This window comes from Vanellus vanellus (assembly GCF_965231255.1).
Source record: "Vanellus vanellus genome assembly, chromosome: 17".
Lineage (NCBI taxonomy): Eukaryota > Metazoa > Chordata > Aves > Charadriiformes > Charadriidae > Vanellus > Vanellus vanellus.
In genome coordinates this window covers 14536456-14561259 of record NC_138922.1, presented here as the reverse complement: position 1 = coordinate 14561259, position 24804 = coordinate 14536456, and the positions used below count along the sequence as shown (strand labels likewise).

At 45.9% G+C, this 24804-nt stretch overlaps 1 protein-coding gene across 1 annotated transcript in view; it reads left to right on the top strand.

Moving 5' to 3' along the window:
- Positions 1-3070: 3070 nt before the first annotated feature.
- The window catches only part of RNF213 (ring finger protein 213), a 52959-nt gene continuing 31225 nt past the window's right edge, over positions 3071-24804 (top strand). The window contains exons 1-26 of the mRNA XM_082492030.1: positions 3071-3159; positions 4671-4892; positions 5480-6130; positions 6539-6720; positions 7433-7591; positions 7881-8074; positions 8310-8587; positions 9749-10017; positions 11046-11234; positions 11763-11961; positions 12646-12701; positions 12992-13145; positions 13815-13967; positions 14634-14732; positions 15062-15184; positions 15580-15760; positions 16834-17007; positions 17283-17441; positions 17732-18327; positions 18631-18796; positions 19424-19641; positions 20210-20350; positions 20560-20721; positions 21165-22305; positions 24022-24215; positions 24612-24764. Coding sequence (XP_082348156.1) covers positions 3130-3159; positions 4671-4892; positions 5480-6130; positions 6539-6720; positions 7433-7591; positions 7881-8074; positions 8310-8587; positions 9749-10017; positions 11046-11234; positions 11763-11961; positions 12646-12701; positions 12992-13145; positions 13815-13967; positions 14634-14732; positions 15062-15184; positions 15580-15760; positions 16834-17007; positions 17283-17441; positions 17732-18327; positions 18631-18796; positions 19424-19641; positions 20210-20350; positions 20560-20721; positions 21165-22305; positions 24022-24215; positions 24612-24764 — 6243 coding nt within the window. The 5' untranslated portion in view covers positions 3071-3129. The remainder of the gene's footprint in view (positions 3160-4670; positions 4893-5479; positions 6131-6538; positions 6721-7432; positions 7592-7880; positions 8075-8309; positions 8588-9748; positions 10018-11045; positions 11235-11762; positions 11962-12645; positions 12702-12991; positions 13146-13814; positions 13968-14633; positions 14733-15061; positions 15185-15579; positions 15761-16833; positions 17008-17282; positions 17442-17731; positions 18328-18630; positions 18797-19423; positions 19642-20209; positions 20351-20559; positions 20722-21164; positions 22306-24021; positions 24216-24611; positions 24765-24804) is intronic.

Here is a 24804-nt window from a genome sequence, read left to right as displayed (position 1 = left end):
TGTTGCTGACCAGAGATGGCGTATTCCTTGCTTTGCAGTGACTGGAGGGGGATGGAGAGAGAAGCGAGTCAGTCGCTGACACCTCCTACGCACATTCTCCACACTCAGATCTCCAGTGTTGAACTAGTTGCTGTTTTGCCAATGAACTGGTGCCGTTTTTATGGAATGCTGTGTTACAAGGACTAGTCCCTCTTGAACTAGAATTTCCTATCTTCAGCTTATTGTTAGTTTTAGAATTCACTCCCTGAATTTCTGTTTGACACGACTCCAATTCTGCCTCTATGAACAGTAACAGAATCAAGTAGATAATTAATACAGTTACATTGGGGGAAAGATTTCCTAATCTTTTATTTGCTTAGAGAGAGAGCAATATGGGCCACCAGAATTGCTTTTGGTGTGTTGATATGAAGAAGTAGGATCCTAAAAGAATACACTAAATCAGAATCAGCCTGCTGTATTCCCAACAAGATCAATTCTTAGCAAATCACTCTGCAATCCAGAATGGCATGATAACAAACCCAGGATCTCCGGGTCTTAAATGCTCCAGGAAAAACATCCAAAGCATCTGTTCTGGTGGTCCGAAAGCTTTGTTCCTGCTTCTGGCAATGATTAAAGGTGGTGGAAGGAGTTGTAGTGCTTTACCAGCTAAATATGCTCTGCGTCTGGGGCACCAGGGAGTTCCAGTAGGTAAATGTGTGCAGGTCAAGCCTTGTCAACAGAGTCACTAAGGAGCAGGAGAAGCTCAGGGAAGAGTTTAAATTCTTCAGATAATGGCATGATATTAAATTGGATGTGAAACAATATTGCAAAAGGTGCCTGCTTCAGGTACAAAACAACCTGCTGTCATTAAGCATGGTGCAGCCTTTGGGCTGTAATACTCAAAGGGACTGTGAGCTATCTTCACCGTGATTTTTGTGCTCCTGCTCCCAAAAATACCCTGAGGAAATCAGTGTCTCTTGGTGTTGGTTGATCTCCACTCAAAGAGGTTAAAAGCTTTTGCTCTCATAATCAGGGTAGAAGCAATGCTGAAGAGCCTGAGAAACAGCTCTGCAGAAAGTAGAGATCTACTCTGATGCCTGACTCAGCTTCGAGCTGCCTTTTCACAGGTTTTAAGGACTGGATAAAAATGTTGAAAGGAGTTTCCCATGCCTTCCTGGACATAACACTCAGCTGCATGGTAGAGGTCACACAGCCTGTCCAGAAGGCTGTGAAAGCTGAGAAGTGCCAACATACTGTCACCGCACATCTTGGGGGTCCGTGAGCATATTTGACAGACAGTTGTGGTTCCCAGCGCCTGCTGCTTTGGCCATAGCATACTAGCTGGTGGTAGGATAGGGATAGATCAGTACCTCAATACAGTGGTTTCTTATCTTAATTATTCTGCTACCGACTGCAGGGGCCTTGGAGAGGGAAGGAGGCTGTGCTAGGGAGGATGGTGTCATTGCTGTGGTAGCTGTTGACTAGGGAACAACAGAGCAGCTTCTGTGTGTTCAATTGATACACTTAGTCAGTGGCAGACGCTGTTTGCTCACCACCAGCTGAGAACTGTTTTCTTTCCCGAATCTCTAGTTTAACAGTGAACCTTGCATCCACTGCAGAAAGAAGAGAGGTGGAGCTCACTCCAGTAACTGACACAGGAGCAGAGCCTCCAGGAGATGTGAAGGGAGAAGGTGCTGACGGGCCTTCCTCCACCACTGAGAAAAAGAAGGAGGGAAGATTGCTGATGGAGAACAAAAGAGCTCTGATCCATAACTCAGAGACCACACCTGAACACACTGCAGGTGGGACTCCTGCTACTGAAACAGAGGAGGAAGAGGGATCATCGCTGGAGGGTGTGGGTGTAAGAGCTCAAAGTGGTAGCTTGAAGACAGCACCTCAGTGCATGGCCAGTGATTCTTCTCAGAAGTCAAAGAAGAGGGTAAGGCTCTTTGTCAGTGCCGAGGAGCAGGAGTAGTGGGTAACTTGTTGCAATCTCTTTTGCAAAGCAATGGCGCTGGGCTGCACCACCACAAATCCCGTTGGCTGGCATGGGGGTGCAGCTGCCTGTGTTCCTAGGCAAACTGTAGATGTGTTTGCTTACGTGAAGTGTTGCGTATGCAGAGAGCTGATGTGCTGAGCGGTACAGCTCCCCCTAACAGTGCCTTTGCTGCACTGAGGGAAACAGCACAGAAGCCAGCTTAGTAATCAATTGGTCTGATCTCGTTAGTGAGCATCATGCTCGGCACTGCTCTGCGTACCTGCTGAGAAAGTCTTGATATTAAAACTACAGAATTGTCAAGCGTTACTTGCATTTCACCGGCTATAGAAGATGGTAGCTGGTCTTGTCCCTTCTCTTCGTGGTCGTTCCCCGTTGACCCAGTGTAGCAGGAAGATGTTGGTACTAGCTGCAATGGAGGAAGTGACAGAATTTATCTTTGACAGTGAATAAACAGACATTGTGTTGTTCCTTCTTTAGCTTGGTGTTTTCTTTGTTTTGGTTTGTTTTTTTTTTTTTTTTTTCTAATATAGAAAAAGAAGAGGAATAAAGCAAAGAAGGGTCCTTCCATCTCCGGGGAGCAGGACTCCTTGCCTCCTCTAAGCACAGCACCAGCTCAAACCACGGAATTGCCTGATACGGGTGTTATTCCACAAGAAGACCAAACCCCGGGCAGTGAAGTAGCCAAAGCGGGTGCTGATGTACTTGCTGGTGAGCGTGGAGGCGCACATGAAAGCGACAGGGCGTTGGGTGACTCTGGAAAGGCAGCTGGCAGCCTGGAAGTGGTTGCAGAAGGCGTTCACAGCAGCGTAGATGTGATGACCCCACCGAAGCAGAGCCTCACGGATAATGCGTCTGCCCCATCTCCAAGCGCTGCAGCCCCAAAGGAGAAGGTCAGGAGTATCGTGGAAGGGGGCAGTGGTGCCCCTGACGCTGGCCGCCTTCCAGAAGCCAGGCCAGATTCCCAGTCCTCGGGTAGCAGTAGGAAGGTGGCCTCCCCAGCGGGGAGAGCGAGCCTTTCCTCTGGGCCATCTCCTGGTGCAGGAGTGCCTCAAAGTAAGCCTGCGTCTCCTTGTGCTGAATGTCCAAGTCAAGACGCAAAGGCTGCACCGGTGATCAAAAGCTCGCAGGCCGGGACGGAAGAACGAGACACCATGGAGAAAGTGAGCTGTCCGACTTCCAAGGTAAGTTGTGAGTGAACGCTGTGGTGAGCATTTGGTTGTGATGGGCAAAGTGTCCCCTTATAACGGTGACTTGATTGTGCTGTCAGTGAATCTGAAGACCACGAGGCTGGAGATACGGGGTGAAAGCAGGGAGCACTGTGAAGTGTTTCTTTTTTGAGTTTTGCTGTCCTGTGTGTTAGTTCTAGCACAGCGCTCTCAGCGAGTGGTTGCTCAGTTACCCCCAGGAGCTGTGAACTTCTCTTCCCTAGCCGCCCTTCAGGTGTGCTCTCCACTGGGCTCTGGTGGATCTCCTCCAAGGAGGATGTCTTCATGCTTTGTAGGTGTCTGTGCTCCACTCACGGACTGGCCTGTAAAGCTGTAAATTGCTGTTGTTTGTCTTTAATTTTCTGTATGCCCCATCTTCTGGCGATATGTGACTTATTGACCTCATTTCTTACCAACGTTAAAGGAGAAGCCACTGCCTGAGCATTCACGCACCATTCAAGGAGTTGCACACACACCGCCCTGAGTCTTTAACTGCTAAGACCAGGTCACTTCGCAGCAGGTGGCTCCATGGAGCCGATGGGTGTCCCTTCTGACTCCTCACACACACACATGCACTTACTCTCAGGCGTCCTTCCTCCTTCAGGCTCAGTCCTGGGTTTCTTGAAGCAGAGTCTCAGGCGTCAAATATTACAAAAATAAATAATGTAATTGAAAGGTTCAGCAGCAGGGTCAGCTAGCTGGGTGCCTCCAGAAAGGGACGTCGGACAAAGAAGTCCCTAGGCAATTATACCTTTGTGATCTACAGACCCGCCACTCGCACACTCCTCACGCGCTGTTCATGCGACTTTTAGTCCAATTGTGATTTTTGGTCTGGGGTCTTCTGACGCCTTATTGGATTATTCTTTTGTGTCCAGGCAGGCTGGCTGCTGACTGCTTTTGTCTTGTTGATTTGCAGTCTCTGCTGATGGTTGTAGCCTCCTTATCTTATGGTTTATGCTTCTTGTGCACCTGCGCTCGCTGGCAGAACATGGGGAACTGAGAAGTCCCAGACTTAGAGAAAACACTACCAAAGCACCATTGTGTTATCATTTTCCTCATACTAAAAGACTAAACATGGCACTATACCAGCTGCTAGGAAAATTACTAAGAAAATTAACTCTATTGCAGCATAAAGGCTTCGGCAAAGCTAGCTACTCATGCCAAGTAAAGCTAAGCAAACAGCATAAATCACACTGTACTATAACCCTAAGTAATTTATTCTAATTAAAACTTACTTATTTAAACTAAACAACTAATATCTCTCAACAGCAATGTGTTTGGGTTGCATTCCTCTTGCATTCCATGTGTTATTTTCCTTAACCGGTAGCTTTCCTCCATGAGGGATTAGTATTTGCAGAAATACAAAGCTGTCCGGTATGCCGTGATATTTGGGCATCCCCGCCTGTCTGCAGAGATGTTGGATGTTTCTGCAGATATACTTCCAGGGTCTCCTGTTTAATTGGGCATTGTTTCTCTTCCTATCGTAGAATGAAGACACAAAGGAGAAAAAGAAGACCCTAAGTGGGAAAGTGGACGAAGTAACTGAGAAGACAAGTCAGACCAAAGGCCCTGAGGCAGCTTTGATCAATACCTCAGAGACCATGCCTGAATGCACTGCATGTGGGACTCCTTCCTCTACTGAAACAGAGGAGGAGGAGGAGGTCGCGTTGCTGCTGGAGCTGCTCCAGCAACACTTGAAGCAGAAGAGGGTAAGGCTCTTTGTCGGTGCCGAGGAGCAGGAGTAGTGGGTAACTTGTTGCAATCTCTTTTGCAAAGCAATGGCGCTGGGCTGCACCACCACAAATCCCGTTGGCTGGCATGGGGGTGCTGCTGCCTGTGTTCCTAGGCAAACTGTAGATGTGTTTGCTTACGTGAAGTGTTGCGTATGCAGAGAGCTGATGTGCTGAGCGGTACAGCTCCCCCTAACAGTGCCTTTGCTGCACTGAGGGAAACAGCACAGAAGCCAGCTTAGTAATCAATTGGTCTGATCTCGTTAGTGAGCATCATGCTCGGCACTGCTCTGCGTACCTGCTGAGAAAGTCTTGATATTAAAACTACAGAATTGTCAAGCGTTACTTGCATTTCACCGGCTATAGAAGATGGTAGCTGGTCTTGTCCCTTCTCTTCGTGGTCGTTCCCCGTTGACCCAGTGTAGCAGGAAGATGTTGGTACTAGCTGCAATGGAGGAAGTGACAGAATTTATCTTTGACAGTGAATAAACAGACATTGTGTTGTTCCTTCTTTAGCTTGGTGTTTTCTTTGTTTTGTTTTGGTTTTTTTTTTTTTTCTAATATAGAAAAAGAAGAGGAATAAAGCAAAGAAGGGTCCTTCCATCTCCGGGGAGCAGGACTCCTTGCCTCCTCTAAGCACAGCACCAGCTCAAACCACGGAATTGCCTGATACGGGTGTTATTCCACAAGAAGTCCAAACCCCGGGCAGTGAAGTAGCCAAAGCGGGTGCTGATGTACTTGCTGGTGAGCGTGGAGGCGCACATGAAAGCGACAGGGCGTTGGGTGACTCTGGAAAGGCAGCTGGCAGCCTGGAAGCGGTTGCAGAAGGCGTTCACAGCAGCGTAGATGTGATGACCCCACCGAAGCAGAGCCTCACGGATAATGCGTCTGCCCCATCTCCAAGCGCTGCAGCCCCAAAGGAGAAGGTCAGGAGTATCGTGGAAGGGGGCAGTGGTGCCCCTGACGCTGGCCGCCTTCCAGAAGCCAGGCCAGATTCCCAGTCCTCGGGTAGCAGTAGGAAGGTGGCCTCCCCAGCGGGGAGAGCGAGCCTTTCCTCTGGGCCATCTCCTGGTGCAGGAGTGCCTCAAAGTAAGCCTGCGTCTCCTTGTGCTGAATGTCCAAGTCAAGACGCAAAGGCTGCACCGGTGATCAAAAGCTCGCAGGCCGGGACGGAAGAACGAGACACCATGGAGAAAGTGAGCTGTCCGACTTCCAAGGTAAGTTGTGAGTGAACGCTGTGGTGAGCATTTGGTTGTGATGGGCAAAGTGTCCCCTTATAACGGTGACTTGATTGTGCTGTCAGTGAATCTGAAGACCACGAGGCTGGAGATATGGGGTGAAAGCAGGGAGCACTGTGAAGTGTTTCTTTTTTGAGTTTTGCTGTCCTGTGTGTTAGTTCTAGCACAGCGCTCTCAGTGAGTGGTTGCTCAGTTACCCCCAGGAGCTGTGAACTTCTCTTCCCTAGCCGCCCTTCAGGTGTGCTCTCCACTGGGCTCTGGTGGATCTCTGTTTATATGCTGTGATTTCTGGGTATCTCCACCCTTCTGCAGAGATGTCAGATGTTTCTGCAGAGGTACTTCCAAGTTGTCCTGTTTAAATGGGCATTGTTTGTCTTCCTGTGGCAGAATGAAGACACAAAGGAGAAAAAGAAGACCCCAAGTGGGAAAGTGCGCGTAGTCGCTGAGGGGACAAGTCAGACCAAAGGACCTGTGATTCCTCGAAATGATGATGCTTCACCTGTAACAGACGGTTGCAAGGACAAAAAGCAACAAGGGAACCAGAAACCTGTGGATAAGATTAAAGGAAGGTGAGAACACCCCTCCTGCTCGCCAGCATTCTTTACTTACAGGATTTGGTGTACTAGGGGACTCATGATTGAGGCAGGGGATTGAAGTACTAAGATTAAGTCTGCATGTATCTTGGATATGTGGAAATAGAATTGCCTTAAAACTGAGGTAGACTATTGCTCATGCAAAAGAGAGCTAATGTTTAATCAGCACTGCAGCACAGGTCATGTACTGGGTAATGTGGTACACTTGGTACTTGAGCCTTTTAGAATATCTGATGAATAAAAAAATTAGATTGCCCTCTTATTTCTTACTGTCATGAACATGTGCGTTACACATGTAACTCTTTAGATTAAAGGTGTGAAGAGCTGTTTTGATTAGTATAACTTGTTTTGCTTAATGCGTATGTGCTGGAAGAGGGATAAAGCATAGCCATTGCAGCTGACCCTGCTGGGTGAGGTATTTCTGTTAGCTTACCAATGCGGTGGCCCAGATGCACGTGGCCAGAGCATTTCATGCTGCCTTTAGGAACCCATTTTTCCTTTTTGCACTAGGCTTTACACTAGGCCTGCTATGTAGCATCAGTTTGAGTGAACTGCTGACAGAGCTTATGGGTCTTGCATCCAGTAAGCCTGTGGCTTGGATCTTATTTGTGGTTTATAATGATTTTTGCTATTTAAAAAAAATTAAAATTAGAATTCATTCTATTTTCCTTCTAATTTTTTCTTGTAGTTCTGTGAGCCCAAGTGATTGTATTAGAGTATATTTCCATGCAATATTATCCAAAGACTTCAAACTAAACCCTGAGACCCATAAAGTGTTCATCAGGGCTGAAGGCATTTCTCCCTATGCAAACTGGAAGGAAAACATTTGTGAGTTGGTCTGCACCAAGTAAGTACCCCCGTGAGTCACAGAGAGGCACGGGAGTGTTTTGCCTCTGGAGAACAGGATGCAGTGTGGTACTTCATTGAATATGTAAGACTGTAGCTATATGTCCATAGGTGGGTATTGCTATAAAGGGTTTTCATAGTGGAGATAACTATTCTGAAACTTTCATCATGTAAGAATAATCACCATTCCTATTAAAAATGGGGTGATGCATGGAAAAGGAAGTGTATAGATCAGCTGACATGTCCTTTGCCTGCCTTTGTCTTCCTTTGCTGTGTTTTGTCTTTCCTAGGAATCTAGAAGAACATGGATACCTCATTGAAGGCACTGTAACTCTTGGAAAAGAAATCATTAATAAATGCATTCCTTACAAATACTGGGTTAGCTGTGGTGAAGGGGAGTACGAGTTTATTTACAAGAATTCAGTATCAAGTAGTCATGTGAATCGCTGCTTATTCATAAGAGGCTACTTGGTCAGCAATGGAGGTGAGCTTTTCTGAGTGGATCTGCACATTGGGATGATCCATGTTTTTTTGGTGGGGTGATCTCTTCCTTTATATGGACTAGCATCATTATTAGGCAGCACTATCTGAAGTTGGAAACCTGATGGGTCAGTGCGGGTATTTCTGTGGCCAGCTGAAAGAGTGAAGGCATGTGGGAATGTGTGTTTGTTTCTCAAATGATTGTTTTCCTGTGTTCTCATCTGTGTTGCTTATTCTAGAATGGCATCAGTATGATGATATTGTGTGTAAGGCTTCTGTAATGAAAAACGTTTTGAAGATATTTTCTCGCGATAAAACCAAAGACGTGGTGGAAGGGAAGATAATAGCTGCAAATATTATGTTAGAAAATATCTTCAGCATTCTTGGAACCTGGAGTCCCGACAACCTGAGAAACTTCCTCTTCCAGCTGAAACAGTTTTATGTCGTTACAACAGACCCGAGGGTATATGACGGCAGGCAAATGCAATGGACAGAGTTAAACTTTGGGACGCAGCAGGTAAGCTGTTTTCTTTTAACAGATACCAGAAAACAGACATTCAGTTACTAAACACAGAATTTTGCTGTTGACCTTGTTGGGTTAATTTTGCTTTCCAGTCAGAAAGCTCAGGTGTGACGGAACCGGTGGGGATCCTTTTGGGGTGACTGCCACCATCTGCCTTGGGAACTTCAGGCACACCTTTGCAATTAGGTGCTGTTCTGAATATCCCATACTGGTCAGCAGCAGAGCTGTGATGTGGCGACTTCTTACTTGAGTGGGTTTTGTGTCTGGATGTTAATTTCCTAAGCCTGGCCCTTTTATTTTGCTGCCAGTCACTCTTCACCAACTTCTCTACACCCATCTTGAACTCCAAGCTTGCTTTTTTTTTTTGAGATGAGCTCCTCCTGGTCCAGTTCTAAGCAGGATGCAGACAGGGCTTCTGGAGTCCTAAATTTCTTACCTGGCATAATTATGAAACGTGGCAGAAATGTCATGTCTTTTTTGTGGCTTCGGACTGGTATCAAGGCTGCTCGTTTCTAACTCTCTGCAGCCTCCCTCCTCCTGGTGACACAGCAGAGGCCACAAGATGGCATACCCGCCCAGCTCAGCAGAGTCCACGGGTGTTTCATGTCGCTGCTGGTTTTCAGAAGGGTGATTTTGGTATCACCAAGCACCACAGTATGGACCCCCTGGACATGGTTTCAGCATAGCTTTTGGGGGCTGTGGATACGGACAGAAATCTCTCTCCTTTTGCTGACTCCCAACAAAGCCAGAGTCCACTGTTAAGCTGGAGTCAGCTTGCGGTGTGCGATGGTGACATAAGGCAACGTTGGGTGTACAACTGCTCAGCTCACCGTTTCCCTTCCTGAGATCTGCCCCAGTCCCTTGACGCTCCCCAGCTCTGCTGGGCATGGGGAGGTGTGGCAGTAGCTGAGCAGTGGGAGGTGGTAGCACAGAGACGGGCACCAAATCGTCACAGGTACCGGGGTATCGCACCTGATGTTCTGGTGGTGGTCAGTACCACGTATACTTAGATCCCAGTACCACACCGTGTCGTGGGGTGTACAGGACTATTGAGTCTCCTCACTGTAACTGGCAGAAGAAAATGGCTTCAGAAGAAAAAGACTTGCTGAGAAGCTAATGCTGTATTTGATTTGTTTCTTCCCTTCTTTGTCCTAGGTGAATGATTTGCTGCTGAAATATATGAGGAAAATAGCGCTTCCTTTCCTTGCACCAGAAGGTGCAAAAGCATCGCAGGAGGACATAGTAATAAAAAGTAAACTAGCTCTGGGGCTCACCATTCTCACAGTAGTTGAAAGGCTCGAGCTGCCAACATTTAAAAACTATCTGGCTGACCTGTGTAGCCTCTTGTGCTTGGATAAGGTGTCACAACAAACCATACTGGATGAAAATCATCAAATCACAAAGACTTTTGCAGCAGTTACCAGGTATGTATGTTACTGGAGCACTTACAAGTGCTGGTTTTGCTGCGAGCGTAGCACCCTGTGATAAAACAGTAAGGGATTCAGATCTCTAGTGTCAGAGAATCAGAAAAAAAATTAGATTTGAAGGTATCCTTGGAGGTCTCTGTTCCAACCTCCTGCTCAAAGCAGAGCTAACGTCCAGGCAAGGTTGCAGTCAAGTTCTGAAAAACTCTGGGGATGAAGATTGCACAACCTCTCTGGGGCCCTCTTACAGTAACATACCTTTCTTGATGTGAAAAATGTTTTCCTTTTGTCCAAACAGGATTTCCCTTGTTGCAGCTTGTCACTGTTGTCAGATTAGTAAACTGAGTTAAAACTATTGGGTTTTCATTGTATATAAAAATGTTATTTGTTTCCCTTTTCTGTCAAGCAGTTTCTAGATTCTTACCTGTTTGCTATTCATACTTAAAAACTCCAATGATCAGGATCATCGTGTGTTTACTCCTTTAAATTTAAATGCCATATTTGGATTCTTCTTGTCTCCTCTGGTGTGCATCATTACATGGTTTTTGTTGATTTTTTTCCTCGGAGTGCCTGCTTATTAGACTGTTATCTAACTGCTTATCTGGCACTCGAATTTCTACTTCACCTGCCGAGCCGCAGCTGTTAAATTTCCTTTTGGAGGCCAACCAAGGAGGCTGCGAATTGTCCCTAGAATGCCTGGCTCTGTGTGTCTGTGTCACCCCATCCCTGACTGAGCTGGGGGGGGGGCTTATGTGGAAACTGTAGATAAAGTATTGCTACTTCTTCTTAATGCTGTATTAAGTCTGTGCAGAGAGATTACAGCTGTGAGTCTTAAAGTTTTACCATATACAATCTTCAATGAAGACAAGATTGAGCTAAAATAATCACCAGAAGCTATTTGAAGGTACATAGCGAGACTGAGATTGAGATTGAGATGGAGTCTGCTCTCACCCCCAAGGACATTCTTGGGTCCTGCAAAAAGCTATTCTTTTACTGTGTGTGTTTGTTGTGGTATTTTTTTTTTTCAGTTTGAAGGTTCACCTGACAGAGTTGTGCCAGAGGTGCATTGATAACCAAGTAGACCAGTGGGTGTGGATTCTTCCTCTTCTGCATTTCCTTGCTGCTCCTTTGCAGCATGACCACTTGCCAATGGAAGAAGATACCTGGGCAGGGCTCGAAGGGCTTCCGTTTGCTGAAATAAGGAAGAAGCAGTATATGTGAGTTTTCCAGAATTACTATTTTTATCCAGTGCCTTGACATTGTAGTTGGTGGTGATCACCTTACTTTATCTCCTGTTTCTTTTTCCTCCCTTGTTTTTAAAAAATCACAAACACAGCATGTCGATGGTGGGTATTTAGTGTCTCAACACCAAACTATACATTGGTTGCTCAGAGACTATGGTGTATAGCAAAGCTGTGCAGTATATTACCTTTCAGACACAAACCACCCTTAACCCTGCAAGCTGTGGAGCAGCTTGCGCAGTTGGTCATGCCTGGTGTGAGTTAAAGCAGCTCATGATACGCATTGTGCAGAATCTGAGCAAGACCTGGGGTTTATTCTCCTTGAGTGCTTCCGCTTAGTAGTTTGACACTGCTTCTGCGATCACTGAGTCTTGGGTCTCTACCGATCTTCAGCTGTAAATGAAAAAAGCACAGGAGTGAGAATAAGAGTCCTCTGTGGGCTGAACAAGCTCTTAGCCTTTTCTACCTTGAAAACTTGAAGATTTTGTTTTGTCTTCCCTCCAGGGGGACCCTACTGCAACTAATGAAAGAAAAGAAATACTTGATGGAATTCGACAGGACTCTGGTCAAGTCCTGGATCTCTGTGCTGCCCCTGAAGAGCCTGGCTGAATTTATACAAGACTTCTCCAGTGATTTGTTAGTTACTCTTCAAGGTGTTTCTTACAGATTAGAGAACATTGACGTTTCGTGGAGCAGTTCTGAGGTTTGTCTTCTGGCAGCTTTACCCAGCTAAGGGATAAAGGCTGAAACTGGGCTGTAGTGTACCTTTTAGCAGAACTGACTGTCACTAAAGGGTACGTGGTTGGTAGCAGGTCAGATCACAAAGAGCTGAAAATTTAGCTAAAAGCAAAAATAGGTGCTCTGAAGTAGAAGACTCCTAAGAGAAGGTGAGAAGGTGTGTCTGTAGCAAAAAATGTTGACGGTAATGCGAGAAGGGTCTGCTTATCTGGATTTGCTCTTGGTCACTGATGGCAAATATTTTAATCCCGAGATGTTCAGACGGCTGCCTGAAACTATTTTTGGCACAGCTCTTGGGGTTTGTTTGGGCAAGGCGCTGCTGGTTTGAGAGATGTGCTTGCCTGTTGTGAAAACACTTATATTTGTGGGAGGACAGCAGGAACTGCACTTTGCAACTACTAATAATAAATTTTAAACCCCTAGATTGTAAGAAGTGCTATTATTCGTTTGTACAAATAATACAGCCACCTGTATGTTGACTCTGATATCCAGTAAATAATTCTTGCAATTTTATAGTGTATTCATAAAAGCATTGGAAAAGGCATGGAAGAATACTGAATTCCCTCTTTCACAGCATCCCCTCAACTAATGAGAAACCGATCTGTAAAATTCCTTCCACAATGTAAGATTTCTGTCTTTTTATTCTTAGCAAGTAGAGAGTCTTCTAAAGACACTGCTGTGTACCTTGGATGAGAAATGGGCCAGGTAACTGAAGTGCACTTTTGTGGGAGCATCATTCATTTTATTTACACCGTGCCTGTGGGGTGGGGTTATCCTTGTAGCTTGAATATATGCATTGAAATCTGTAAGAATAGAAGAATCCTCTATTTCTATCCCTCTCAAATACCAACATTTTTTAAATCCATCTGAGGGAGGGATGGTTAGTTGCCACACTGTATTGAATTTGGTGGGGTTTTTCTTTTTTCTTTTTTTTTCTTTTTTTATTTTTCCTCTGAGCAGAAAATAAATTCTTCCTCTTTATTCCTGTCCTTCAGAGTTCTGGAAGCTCGCTCTTGGAAGTCCTGCCTGACCTATTGCCTCAAGCTGCACAAGAAGGTCTGCAAGTACCTGAAGTGGGGGAGGTGGTACACGATTCCTGCCACTTCTGCCATGATGATTTCAAAGGTTGCCAAACTTCAGCCCACAGCAGTGAGTACCAAGGAACCATTCATGGGTTGATATGAACAAGATATCTAAGAATTATTACTAAAATGGTACAGCAGACTGGTTTTATAGAATCACAGAATCACAGAATGGTTTGGGTTGGAAGGGACCTTGAAGATCATCGAGTTCCCACCCCCCCGCCCTGGGCAGGGCCACCTCCCCCCAACCCAGGTTGCTCCAAGCCCCGTCCAACCTGGCCTTGAATGCCCCCAGGGATAGATCATGTCCATTCTCAATTTAGAAAACTTAATACTCTAAATTAACCAAGATTGTGGTACTTTCTAAAAGCTGTGAAATCACTTAATGATTTTAATTATTCTTATTGAAAATAAGGTTAAATGTCTAGTTGGCTGTCATGGGTTTTGGTTTATGTCTGTTTTTTTTTTTTTTTTCCCTTAAACATATGTTGTCTTTACTTCCTGGAATAAGCATTCTTAAGCGCAAACTATTTACAAGCATTGCATTTTCCCACCCTCCATCTATCCTTTATTCAAGTAGTGGTGGGTCTCTGTTGCTGGGCATGTTTATGCCTTGGATGCATCTAGACCTTCTCTTTTAGAAATACTCATTTAAATCAGTTGTACGTTGCTCTCCTGCTTGAACTGTTCCTTTTTTTTTTTTTTTTTTTTTTCCCTTCTCCCGTTTGTGCAGCAGGTTCCACAAGATGCTGGGCAGGAAATTCCAGTGATAGAAGTATTCAATGAAGCTCTGAGAGACACTCGAACCTGGTTCCGAAATGCTTTAAGCAAAAAGTTATTGGTCGAACACCTAGAGCGTGTGATGTTTTCTTTTCATTGGGAACTTCGGGTTTGTCATCTAATAATACGAATAAAAAAGCATTTTACTGTAGCTTAACCATATAGTCTTTAGCCTAATGGCTCTTTGCTGGGGACCGTAGCTGCTGTGGCTGCGTAAGGAATGAGATGGGGACAGGCAGTGTGGACTGCCAGCTGAGAGGCTGCCTTGTTTTGAACACTATTGGGCTGAAAAGCAAAGGGCTTTAATTGGTGCTGCTCAGCTCACCTTATTTCTCCTTTTTCCTGGATGTTCAAAGACGTGTTGCTGGGATGAGGAGCTGCCCCTTGTTGGTGTTTAGCTGGAGCTGTTGTCTTGCTCACCCTGTACGTCCTCCTGGCCGTCCTTCAAGCCTTCCAGCAGGCAAAGCGCAGGGCAACTCCTTACGGTCTGCCTTGCTCTGCTCCCAGCCCTCCCAGGGAGATTTTCCAGCACCAAGGTGGAAGTGGTTCATCCAAATGTCTCCTCTAGCAACTGGGACATTTTGACACTGTTGGGGCTTAGAAGCTGCCTTTTGCAGCTCAGGGAGTGCTCTTCTTCTGGATGGAAACATCTGAAAGGACTGCAGACTGTCTGATGAGTGTGTGGCCTCTCCTCAGCATAGTTCTTTTAATTTACTTACTTGAATGTTAAATCTCAGCACTTAGTGTTTTGGGTTTGTTTGCTTCTCACCTGCAGGCCTGGGATGAATTTGTGAAGATCCGCTTTCCAGATGGACAGTTCACTGAGACGTGGAAGAAGACTTTACTTGCAGATCTGGAGAGAAGAATTCAGGAGGTAGGGGGGACCGCAGGCAGTCACTGCATGGGCTGAGTTCAGAGCAGATAGACAGTCATCTGCCATGCTTAGAGAATAGCTTCTAGAGCCTGAATAGGCACACGAAAACACTGTGGCTTTGGTCTAAACATTGCCATTCCTGTTATAAACCATGTTCTGGAGGCTCAAAAATTGGACACGAAACTGTACCATGCTGTATTCTTGGTGTCGGAGACTCCAGTAGCCTGCTAGCCTTTCGTTGTCTTAATAGCAGCACTCCTTCGTGCTTTCAGAAGAGAAACGCTTTGGAAACTTTTAACCTGATAAGAAATCTGCCTTTTGCCTTATAGGAGCTTCCTGTTAACCAAATCTTAGTCTACTGCTGTCAGTACTGCAAATTTACAGAACTTGACTCTTCCATTGGCTGGTGTTTCTGTAATTGTGCCACAGAGGCTGTAACTGCGGCTTGCCAGGTATTGCCTTTTCCCTCAAGGTAGGAAAAGGAAATGTTAAATTTCCCGTTGCATAGTGTGGGGTTGTGCATTGTGCTGGAAGGCGAGTTGCACATTGCTCTCATTGCCTGAGTTGCTGTGGATTGTTTAAGTTTGTTAAACCAACAAAAAAAATGCTGACAAAAAAGCAGGAAATGAGGATCCACTTATAAAGGGTCCATGAAAATACTTGTAGTGCTTTTGCCATCATGGCTTCTGGTGTCAGTCATGTCATACAGCTTTTTTGGAATATGCCTCAGCCACACCTCCAAGGTGTGACTTCTTGACATCAGTGTCCGATCCCGAGAGAAAGACGGACGCAGTATCATCCAAAACACTGATGCATTCCTCCCCTCTGTCTTGTGTGTCTTGGGCAGACGCAGAGAAATCTCCTCGAGAAGATATCTTCCTACAACATGGGCCGATTCAGCCAGCTTGTATCAACTATTGTTGTGAAGTCATGGCCAGTCAAGGGTGGGCAGTCTGAGGATGACTTTGATGAGATTTTGCACCACGTGCTTACGTGGCCTGACATCAAACATATCTTCAGCTTTAATGGTATGTCTGTTAGTTATATTTATAGGACTCTATGAAAAGCTGTTCTCTGCCTTGCCACTCCCACTTTGCAGAGCAGTGAACAAATACAGAAAAATTGTCCTGCTCTTGTTTTGTTCCCTATCTCAAGGTGTTCAGCCTGGTTTTGGAGAAGAAAGGCTAAGAAGAAGTGAGCTAGTATTCCTCTTGTGCTAATCCACTGCAGCCAGTTTAGGATTTGTACTGGACTGCTGAACCTGTAGATCAAGTGGATTTGTAGAACATAACTTATTTCTCTGAGAAATTCTAATAAATTGTTGCTACACAAAAATGCAAAAGTCTTGGCCATGTGAATGGATCAAAATGGCTCATGTTTCCTCCACAGGTTTTGGGTACGAGCTCTCCATGGGAAGGTTTCTGAATTGCTTTCCTGAGATCCTAGCTGTTTCTGTTCAAAAAAATATAGAATCATAGAATGGTTTGGGTTGGAAGGGACCTTGAAGATCATCCAGTTCCAACCCCCCTGCCCCGGGCAGGGACACCTCCCCCCAGCCCAGGTTGCTCCAACCCGGCCTTGAACACCTCCAGGGATGGGGCAGCCACAGCTTCTCTGGGCAACCTGTTCCACAAAGTGGAACATTTCTCCCTAATATCTAATCTAAATCTCCCTCCTTCCAGTTTGAAGCCATTCCCCCTTGTCCTATCACTACATGCCCTTGTAAAAAGTCCCTCTCCACCTCTCCTGCAGCCCCTTTAGGCACTGGAAGGCCACAGCAAGGTCTCCCCGGAGCCTTCTCTTCTCCAGGCTGAACACCCCCAACTCTCTCCTCCTGTCCTCCCAGCAGAGGGGCTCCAGCCCTCGGAGTATCTTTGTTGCCTCCTCTGGCCCCACTCCAACAGGTCCATGTCTTTCCTATGTTGGGAGCTCCAGAGCTGGAGGGGTTGGAGAGTGGTGTGATGAGTTCACAGACTTTTGGGTAGGGATTCGAATGTGAAATGAAAGGACTCTGTATCATGACATTGAATAGTTATTGATTCTGCCTAGTTTTTGTGAAGCAGGGCTGATCGAGGTTTTATATGCTTTGTTTCTGGAACAGGAACAAACACAGAGCTCCTAGAAAAACTTACAGATGAAGCAAAGAATGTAATGGCCACAGCAGATTCTGTGTTTACGAGTGTCACTGCTGACATCTGGAAAGGGTGTATCCTTGTGAAACATCTGGAAGAGATTTTCCAGCATGAGAAACAGTTCATCTGTATCTGGGAGATAAGTAAGAGCACTATCCAAAAGTGGCATTGTTGGCTTACATTGTAGTGACCGATGGCCTACTGGGTTAACCTACTTTGCTGATTAGCGATGCGAATTAGGTGCTTCAGCAGTTAGCAGTACTGCCTTTGTCTTTGTCCTTTATATGGAGCTCCCAACTCCAGTTTGTGTTGTCTGCATTTCACTGTGGTGTTTGTGAGACTGCAAATCCAAACCTGAGTCATGGGTGCAGGGGGTGGGAAGTATCTGCCTTGTGACTACAGATGAGTTTTCTTTCAGAGCACCAGCAGCTGTTAAGTGAAGACAAAGAACTACTCCAGAGAGAACTGAAAGAATTGCTGCAGAGGAGGCAAGAAGAAGTAACGCTTCTCAGGAAGGAGAAAAAAGCAATAGGAACCTTTCTGAGCATGTGTAGGAAGGTGCAGGCATCTGTGAAAGGTAGTGTTTTGGGGGAGCAATTTGAGAGTGGCAACTCCAGAAAACATAATTTTCTTTGAAAACAACTAGGCTTGGTAAACAGGTTTCATTCTAAACCACAGCAAGGATGAGGAGGGGTGGGGCACGTAAACCCAGAGCATTTGAGGGATCAAATGAGTGCTTATGCACCAAATGGTATTTGTAGAGGTCCACGTGCCCCATAGCATTATGCAGCTTGGCAGATTAGATGCAGTAAGCTGGACACAAGAGAGACATCTCATCTACCTCTGACCTATCTCTCTGTTTTAAAGTGGATGTAGGTGAAGTGGAATTTGAACACTTGGAAGATCTTCGCTCAAAAAGACTAAATACAGTTGTGAATGTGGGAAAGAGACCCCTACGGACCTACTACAGCTTAAGCCCAGAGCTGAAAGAATTTGCCCAGAAAATGCACTCTCTTAAGGACAGCCTGATCTTCCAGCAGTTCTGGGAAGAAGCAGCGCAGAAGGCAGGAGAGGACTATGAAAGTTCAGAAGAGGAGGAGGAGGAGGACCACATTGTTCCTACATTGGACCTTGATAATGTTTTCAGCAGTCTAATCTTCCCTTGTTTTGCGAACTATGGAAGGCTGTATGGTGATCTCAGATCTGGAAGTCTCACACTTGCTGCAGTTGATACAATTTTTCAGGAATTCACAAATCATCCTGAAGATATCAGAACTGAACTAAATACCATATGTGAGCTTGCACCTGGAGAAGACAGAGACTGGGTTGATCAGCGATTTCAGCAGATCCAGCAATACCATGAAATGCATTTAACTTTTGATGCTGCGAAGATCATTGCCAATGTCAAAGAGATTTTAAACCTCTCTGGTGACTTCAGAGTCCTAGAAAACTTGTTGGACATCGTAAGTATGCAGTTCTTCAGCTCTGTACTGTCAGGGTGATGGCTAGAAGGCTTGGGTAAACCTGAACCTTCCCACAAGCCTATTCCAGTCTGTCAAGAGCCGTTCCCTGTCTCAGAATGCTTATTTGAGATAAAAATTAAGTGTTCAAACAAAGTGCTTTTGTGTAGTATTTCTTAAAAGAGAAAAGATGGTATTCCTCTGTTTGGGGTGTGGCTTGGCAGAGGGCTTTCCTTTCCCTGCTGGAGAACGGATTGAATTTCCCATTTCCAGACTGAACATTTGTTTTCACTGCTTGGTTTGTAGACAGAAAAGCTTGAATCGTACAAGACACAAAAGCTGGACTCCATCAGCCCCGAGCTTATGCATGCCAAGAGACTGCTGGAGGGGATCACTGTGAACCGTCGTGGGTGTCTGGGGGAGCTGGCCCAGCAGAAGGAGTTTGTCTGCTGGGTCAGAGAAGCATTGAAAGGTGTGTGCTGCTCACCCAGAAATTAGGCAGATGGTACCAGAAGGGATGCCAGTTTGTGTGGGGGCAGAAGGAATGCCATATCTCTGACCCATCTGCTATCTGCTTTATGCCTTCACAGCATCTGATATTGATAGTTACAAGCATCTCTTACGGGTTTCAGTGTGGAACGTGCTATGAAGTAGTCCCTTTAAATGTGCTCATGCTACTGTAGTGTTGTGCAGCACGCAGTAGCTACCCTGCCCGATAGCTGGGCTCGATCTGATGGGTTGGAATAGGTTCTACTATTCAGTTCAGACTGGTTATTTAAGAGAACAGAGGCCATCCGTTTAACAGGGTGGCAGCGGTCTGATTAGTTGTGTGTCTGCCAGCTCAATTGTCTTACATGCACAGACACACCCACCCCCCCCTTTGTACTGCTTCCATCACGGCTGCAAATCTGCTGTTCGTGGCGATCAGGGCCAAGGATGTCATTAATGCAGATGAATCACCTAGCAAAGTTGCTGGCAGGATGAGTGGAAGGAAGTTGCACAAAGACATTTTTTCTGCATTTTCTGTAAAAGTTGGTGATGTGGAATTGCATTAAAGTTGCCTCATTTGTTGTTCATTCATGTGTTTATCTCGCTTAAGATATAAATGAGCTGAAGGTATTTGTAGACTTGGCCTCCATCTCTGCTGGGGAAAATGACATGGATGTGGACCGTGTGGCGTGTTTCCATGACACTGTGCATGGCTACTCTTCCCTGCTCTATGAGCTTAGGCAAGAATCAGGGTTTGAGGACTTCATGCGCTGCTTGACGAAGCTGTGGAGAGCCCTGGACAGCGATGAGAATCTTCCCAAGAAACTGGTGAGTTCTGCTGGAGCAAGTCCTCTCTGTATCCTTTTGCGTTTCTGCCTTCCAAGAGTTTCTGGGGGATTGACTGCACAGGACAAATTGCACTTGCGTGAGGATGTCACAGCAGCTCTTGTTATTGGAAGAAAAATATTTTGTGTTTCTGTGGCACAAAAATTCACTGCAGCAACAGTAACTGACATAGCACGGATTTCTCCAGAGCACTGCTGAGGCTTTCAAGTGTGACATGGTGTAGCTTTGCTCTTGTAGGAGTTGGAATGATGATGCAAAAGAAGGCAGGCAGATGGCTGGGAACTCTGTCGTATTCTTTGCAGCAGGGCACGTTTCTATAGCAAGAGGCATTGGAGCACTGTGGGTTCTGTTTGTTCAGCCTCTCATGGTGTTGGTAAAGGACAGCTGTGCAGAAAGATCAGGCTGTGGCCAGTAGTCATTCCTTTCTTCCTTCCCTGTCCTTGAAACTCTTATGCCAGCCCAAGCTGTTTGTCCTGAACACAGATGTAACTCTGGAAGGAAGTGCCAAGTCAGAGTGATTAGGGCAGTGCCATGTCTTCTCTTCCCACAGCGTGCTTCAGCTCAGCACTTAGAGTGGTTGAAAACAGTGAAAGAGAGCCACGGGTCTGTGGAGCTGTCGTCACTGTCGCTGGCAGCTGCCATCAACAGCAGAGGAATATATGTTCTCAGAGCACCAGCTGATGGCCAAAAGGTGAGGCTGCCTGGTTTTCCCTCCCCTCCTGCATACAACACTGCTGGCGTGTTGGGGACTGTCAGAAATGTGCTGAAGCTTTTCTCCCACTCTGCACAGTTCCTTTTTGGGGCTGCTGCCTTCTAAGCGCTCCCCTTGCAGGGCATATAGCACTACCTCAGGAGTAGAACCTCAGTGCACATCACTGCTAATGACTTATTCTCTGGCAGGTTTCTTTGGACAATGTCCTGCGCTTCACCCTCCCAGGGAGCTCTGGGGATAACGAGGCATCATGGAAATACTCTCTGGCAGAGCTCCGTGAACTGCAGAACAAACTGATGCTCATGTCGGCGAAGGGAGAGCAAGGCTTGGAGGTGGAGAAGTTCTCTGAGGTCAGGCTTCAAACCCAGTGGGTTACTGATGTTGAGGCTGGGGTTGGATTTTGCCTTGAATATAAGCTTTTAAGACTGTGGTCTACAGCTGAGTTGCTGGGGTGAATAGTAACAGGCAGATAGATGTTCCTGCTTCTTGCGTTCCCTGTTAAGGTGAAACTAAGCTGGAGACTGGGGAGTGCACTGGTACCCTTGTCCTCTGGTTGCACCGGGGGTGCTTCTTGCCGGGAGGGTTGCTGGGCTTTCGCAGCAAGCTGGGGATTCCTTACTGGCTTCCTGGGAACAGTGCTGTTAAAAAGCCGCAGTTACTGTACAAGGCCTGACACACCTGGCTTGGGACTAAAGCCTTGCTTTTCACTGACAGTTTTTCCTGTGGTTTAGTGACTGGGACTTGTCTTGGTAAATCAGCTTAGTTTTTTTCTCTCTCCTCTATCCTTACACAGATCTTTTCCAATGTCCAAAGACTTGCACAGGCCTTTATAGACCTGTATTCAGCTGGGAACATGCTCTTCCGCTCCTGGCTTGCCCGTGTGTATTGTTCACCCGAAAGAGAATCATGCGTTCTTATAGACTTCTCTTTGGAACCGATCCCAGTGCTGGAAGGGCAAGGAGCTATGGCAGCTGTGCTCCCAGGCCTCTGCAAGACCATGGAGAGTTTCCTGGAGAATTGGAAAAGCTTCATGTATGAAAAACGATTCCAGCATTTCTACCTGAACTACTACACTGCGGAGCAGCTGGTCTATCTGTGCACAGAACTGGGGCAGGGGATGCCCAGCCAGGAAGCCCTGATGATGCTTTCATTCCTGAAACACAACTGCACCAAGCAGGATGTCCTTAGAGCCTCCAGGAGTGAGGTGCCTTCCAGCTCAAGGAAGCCTATTTCTGACTTCCAAGTGATGCTGGATGGGGAGAAGGAGCTGACTGCACGGCTGAAATGCATCTGGGAGTGCTACATGAGCAACATGGGCTCCTTCCTTCCAAACTGCCTGGATATTGATACGCTTGGTGAGTGGCTGAAGAATCTGGCCAGCTGGGAGAGAGATCACGTCACACGAGACTTTCCACAGGATCTTCTGTGTGTTGGTCAGCCCAACCTCATCACATGCCCTCGGTCTGAGGTGCTCACATCTGCTCTGGCTATTTACATGAACAGCCCCAACCAGCCCCTTCCCACTTTTGACGAAGTTCTCCTGTGCGCTCCTCAGACCACTGCTGAGCAAGTGGGGCTCTTCCTCAGGAGGTGCCTCATTCCCTGCAGTGGAGGAGAGAAAATTTACACCATGCTGTACGCAGATGAGCTGAGTTACGATGTCAGCTGCAGAGCAGAGGAACTATTCCAACACCTGCAGCGCTGCAACAGCACCTATCGCCTCATCATTCTCTGCAACTGCGAGAGGGAGCACAGCTACATCCCTTCTGTCTTCAGCCAGTACAAAGTGCACATGATACCTCAGAGGCCGCTAGCTGAAATCCAGCGATACCTTCAGCACCACTACAGGGTCGCTCAGCCTTCAAGCTCAGCTGCTTCTGTGTTCAAGGACAATATGTGTGTTGGGATTGTGTCCTCCAAAAGAGCTGGCGTGGGTAAGATGTCACATGCAAAGCGGGGTCTGCTGAGTTTTAAAAACTGGAGTGGGGTTCACCTTGCCAGGTTTTCTGCCCAAGTCATAAATATCTAGTCAAAAAGAATGATTCAGACTATAGTCAGTGGAGTGAGATGAAAGCTGTAAGGACAGCTCATCTTGTCCTGAGATAAGCATCTCTAAAGATGGTTCATCTTGCTATTCGGACATCTGTCTCTTTCTGCTGACTTACATCATTAACATAAACTAGATAGCTAATTCTGGATAAGATGAATATGACCTCCTGAGGTTAAAATATCCCTGCAGGAAAATACATGTGAGATGGGACGAGGGTTGTAAAGCCTGCCTGGTTTTCTTGCATAGGAAACGATCGTTGCCTGTCTCCTAATGCAGAAAGCTGGAGGGCATTAAGTAAAACTACTTGGCAGGCTGAAAAGCAAACAGGAGGAGGTGGTTCTTCAAACAGTGTTTAGTTAAACTGTGGAACCCATGGCTTTACACAGCCTTAAAAAATGATTAGATATAGTCATGAGAGAAACATCCATCAAGTGCTATTAAGCACAAAGATGCTATCTCTGACACTGGAGTTCCTGAGCTGCAAATCACTGAAAAAATACTGGGAAAGAGTCGCTGTGTGGCAGCTGTGTTCTCACCCTGTTCCTTAGCTGTTGTCCCCTGTTGGAGATTGGTAGTCCAGAAGGAGCTTTGGCTGTCCAGCTGTGTGTGTTTCTTGTGTAAACTTTGAGTCTTCTATAATTCCTTTGAAGTACTTCTCGTGCATGCCTACAGGAGCAATATCAGCCCTCGCTTCTTCCTTACAGCAGCCGTTCTTGGGCTTTGATAGAGTACCACCCCAATGAAAAACGTTGGTCTCAAAAGGGAAAGCGTGCTGCGTTATTTTCCAGGGACTGGTGAGAAAATACAAAACAGTTTTGGTAACAAATTACATCCTTTGTCAAACTTCAGAAATGCAGGGCAGCTCTTGGCTGTTACCTGTGAAAGGCTGGTGCCTTAGTTTCAGTCTGGAAAGCTATATAAACCCACTCTTTTTGTTGTGTTACAAACCTTTCATACTGCCGAGGGTGAGTGTGGAGCTTCCAAAAGGTCAGAAGAGAGAGCTTTACCCAGAGACCCGTAACCGGGAACTATTTGTGGAATGAACCTACCGCAGCCAGCTCCTGCGCTACATCCAGCGTAAAGGGTGTGATGGGGTGTAGCCAGTGGACAGTCTGTCCATTCCCCATGTTAATCTGGGGAGCAGCAGATGCAGGCTACAGCCAACTGCAAACAACAAACCCGAGTCACTGGCTTTGCCCAAACACTGGCAAAATTAGTTTCTACAGGATAGGAAACTTGAGAGTGCTTTTATCTTGACAACAACCATTTCCCCCCCTGCCCCCCAGTGTTTGACTTCAGAAACAACCACATGATAGAGTAGATTCAAGTCCTAATAAAAAGTAAAGCCTTTCTCGGGTGGTCTAAGCAAAGCAAGCCATGTGGATAGTGACAGCCTTCAGTAGCCAACAATGGCTTTGACTCCAGGCTGCAGCTGCTCTAACCAGATTTAGGCTTTCTTCTGGAATGCCTTTTAGGAAGGTTCAGGGATTTCAGAGGACAGGGTACTTAACCATTTGACTTCCTTCTTTCTATTATGACATTAATATGATTTATTCAATATTTATGGCTTTAGTTCTTTTGATGTTTTTTATGATAACAGGGAAATCTCTGTATGTGAAGAGGCTACACGAGAGACTGCAAGAAGAGCAGCCTGACTATACAAAACTTCTGAAAACCATCAGACTAATTGAACCAGAAGTGGATGAAGATAAAGTACTAAAGTCTCTTCTGCCTTTTCTGAAGAGAAAACACCAGACAAAGCCCATGATATTCCATTTTGATATCACCTCTTCAGTAAGTACATCCCTCCCACAGCTGCCTTACGCTAGAAGTTCTGTGTGGATCTTTGCAGAAGTTGTTTCTTTAAAGCTTTTGTTTCTTAGTAAGCCATTTCACTAGGATGTGTTTTCTAATTATTGTGTATGTAAATAACATAAAGAACTCTTTACCATGAAGGTGTTGAGCTCTGGAACAGGCTGCCCAGAGAAGCTGTAGAGTCTCCAACCCTGGAGAGATTAAAAACCTGTCTGGATGTGGTCTTGGGCAACCTGCCGTAGCTGAGCCTGCTTTGAGCAGGGGGTTGGACAAGATGTCTCCAGAGATCCTTTCCACCCTTAACTGTTCTATAATCCTGTGAAGTTATGATGAGTAAATAAAGAGGAAATGCATTTGTGTCTTTTCTCATGATAGGTACGAAGTGGAATTCCAGAATTTCTATTCAAGCTGTTGGTTTTGCAGTATCTGACAGATAATAATGGAAATATGTGGCTACGACAAAAGTGCCATTTGTATATCATCGAAATCCTTGAGGTATCACCAGTGCCAAACAAAGCAGCAAGACATGTATGTACACAGCAATACTTGATTTCCTTTAATTTCTCAG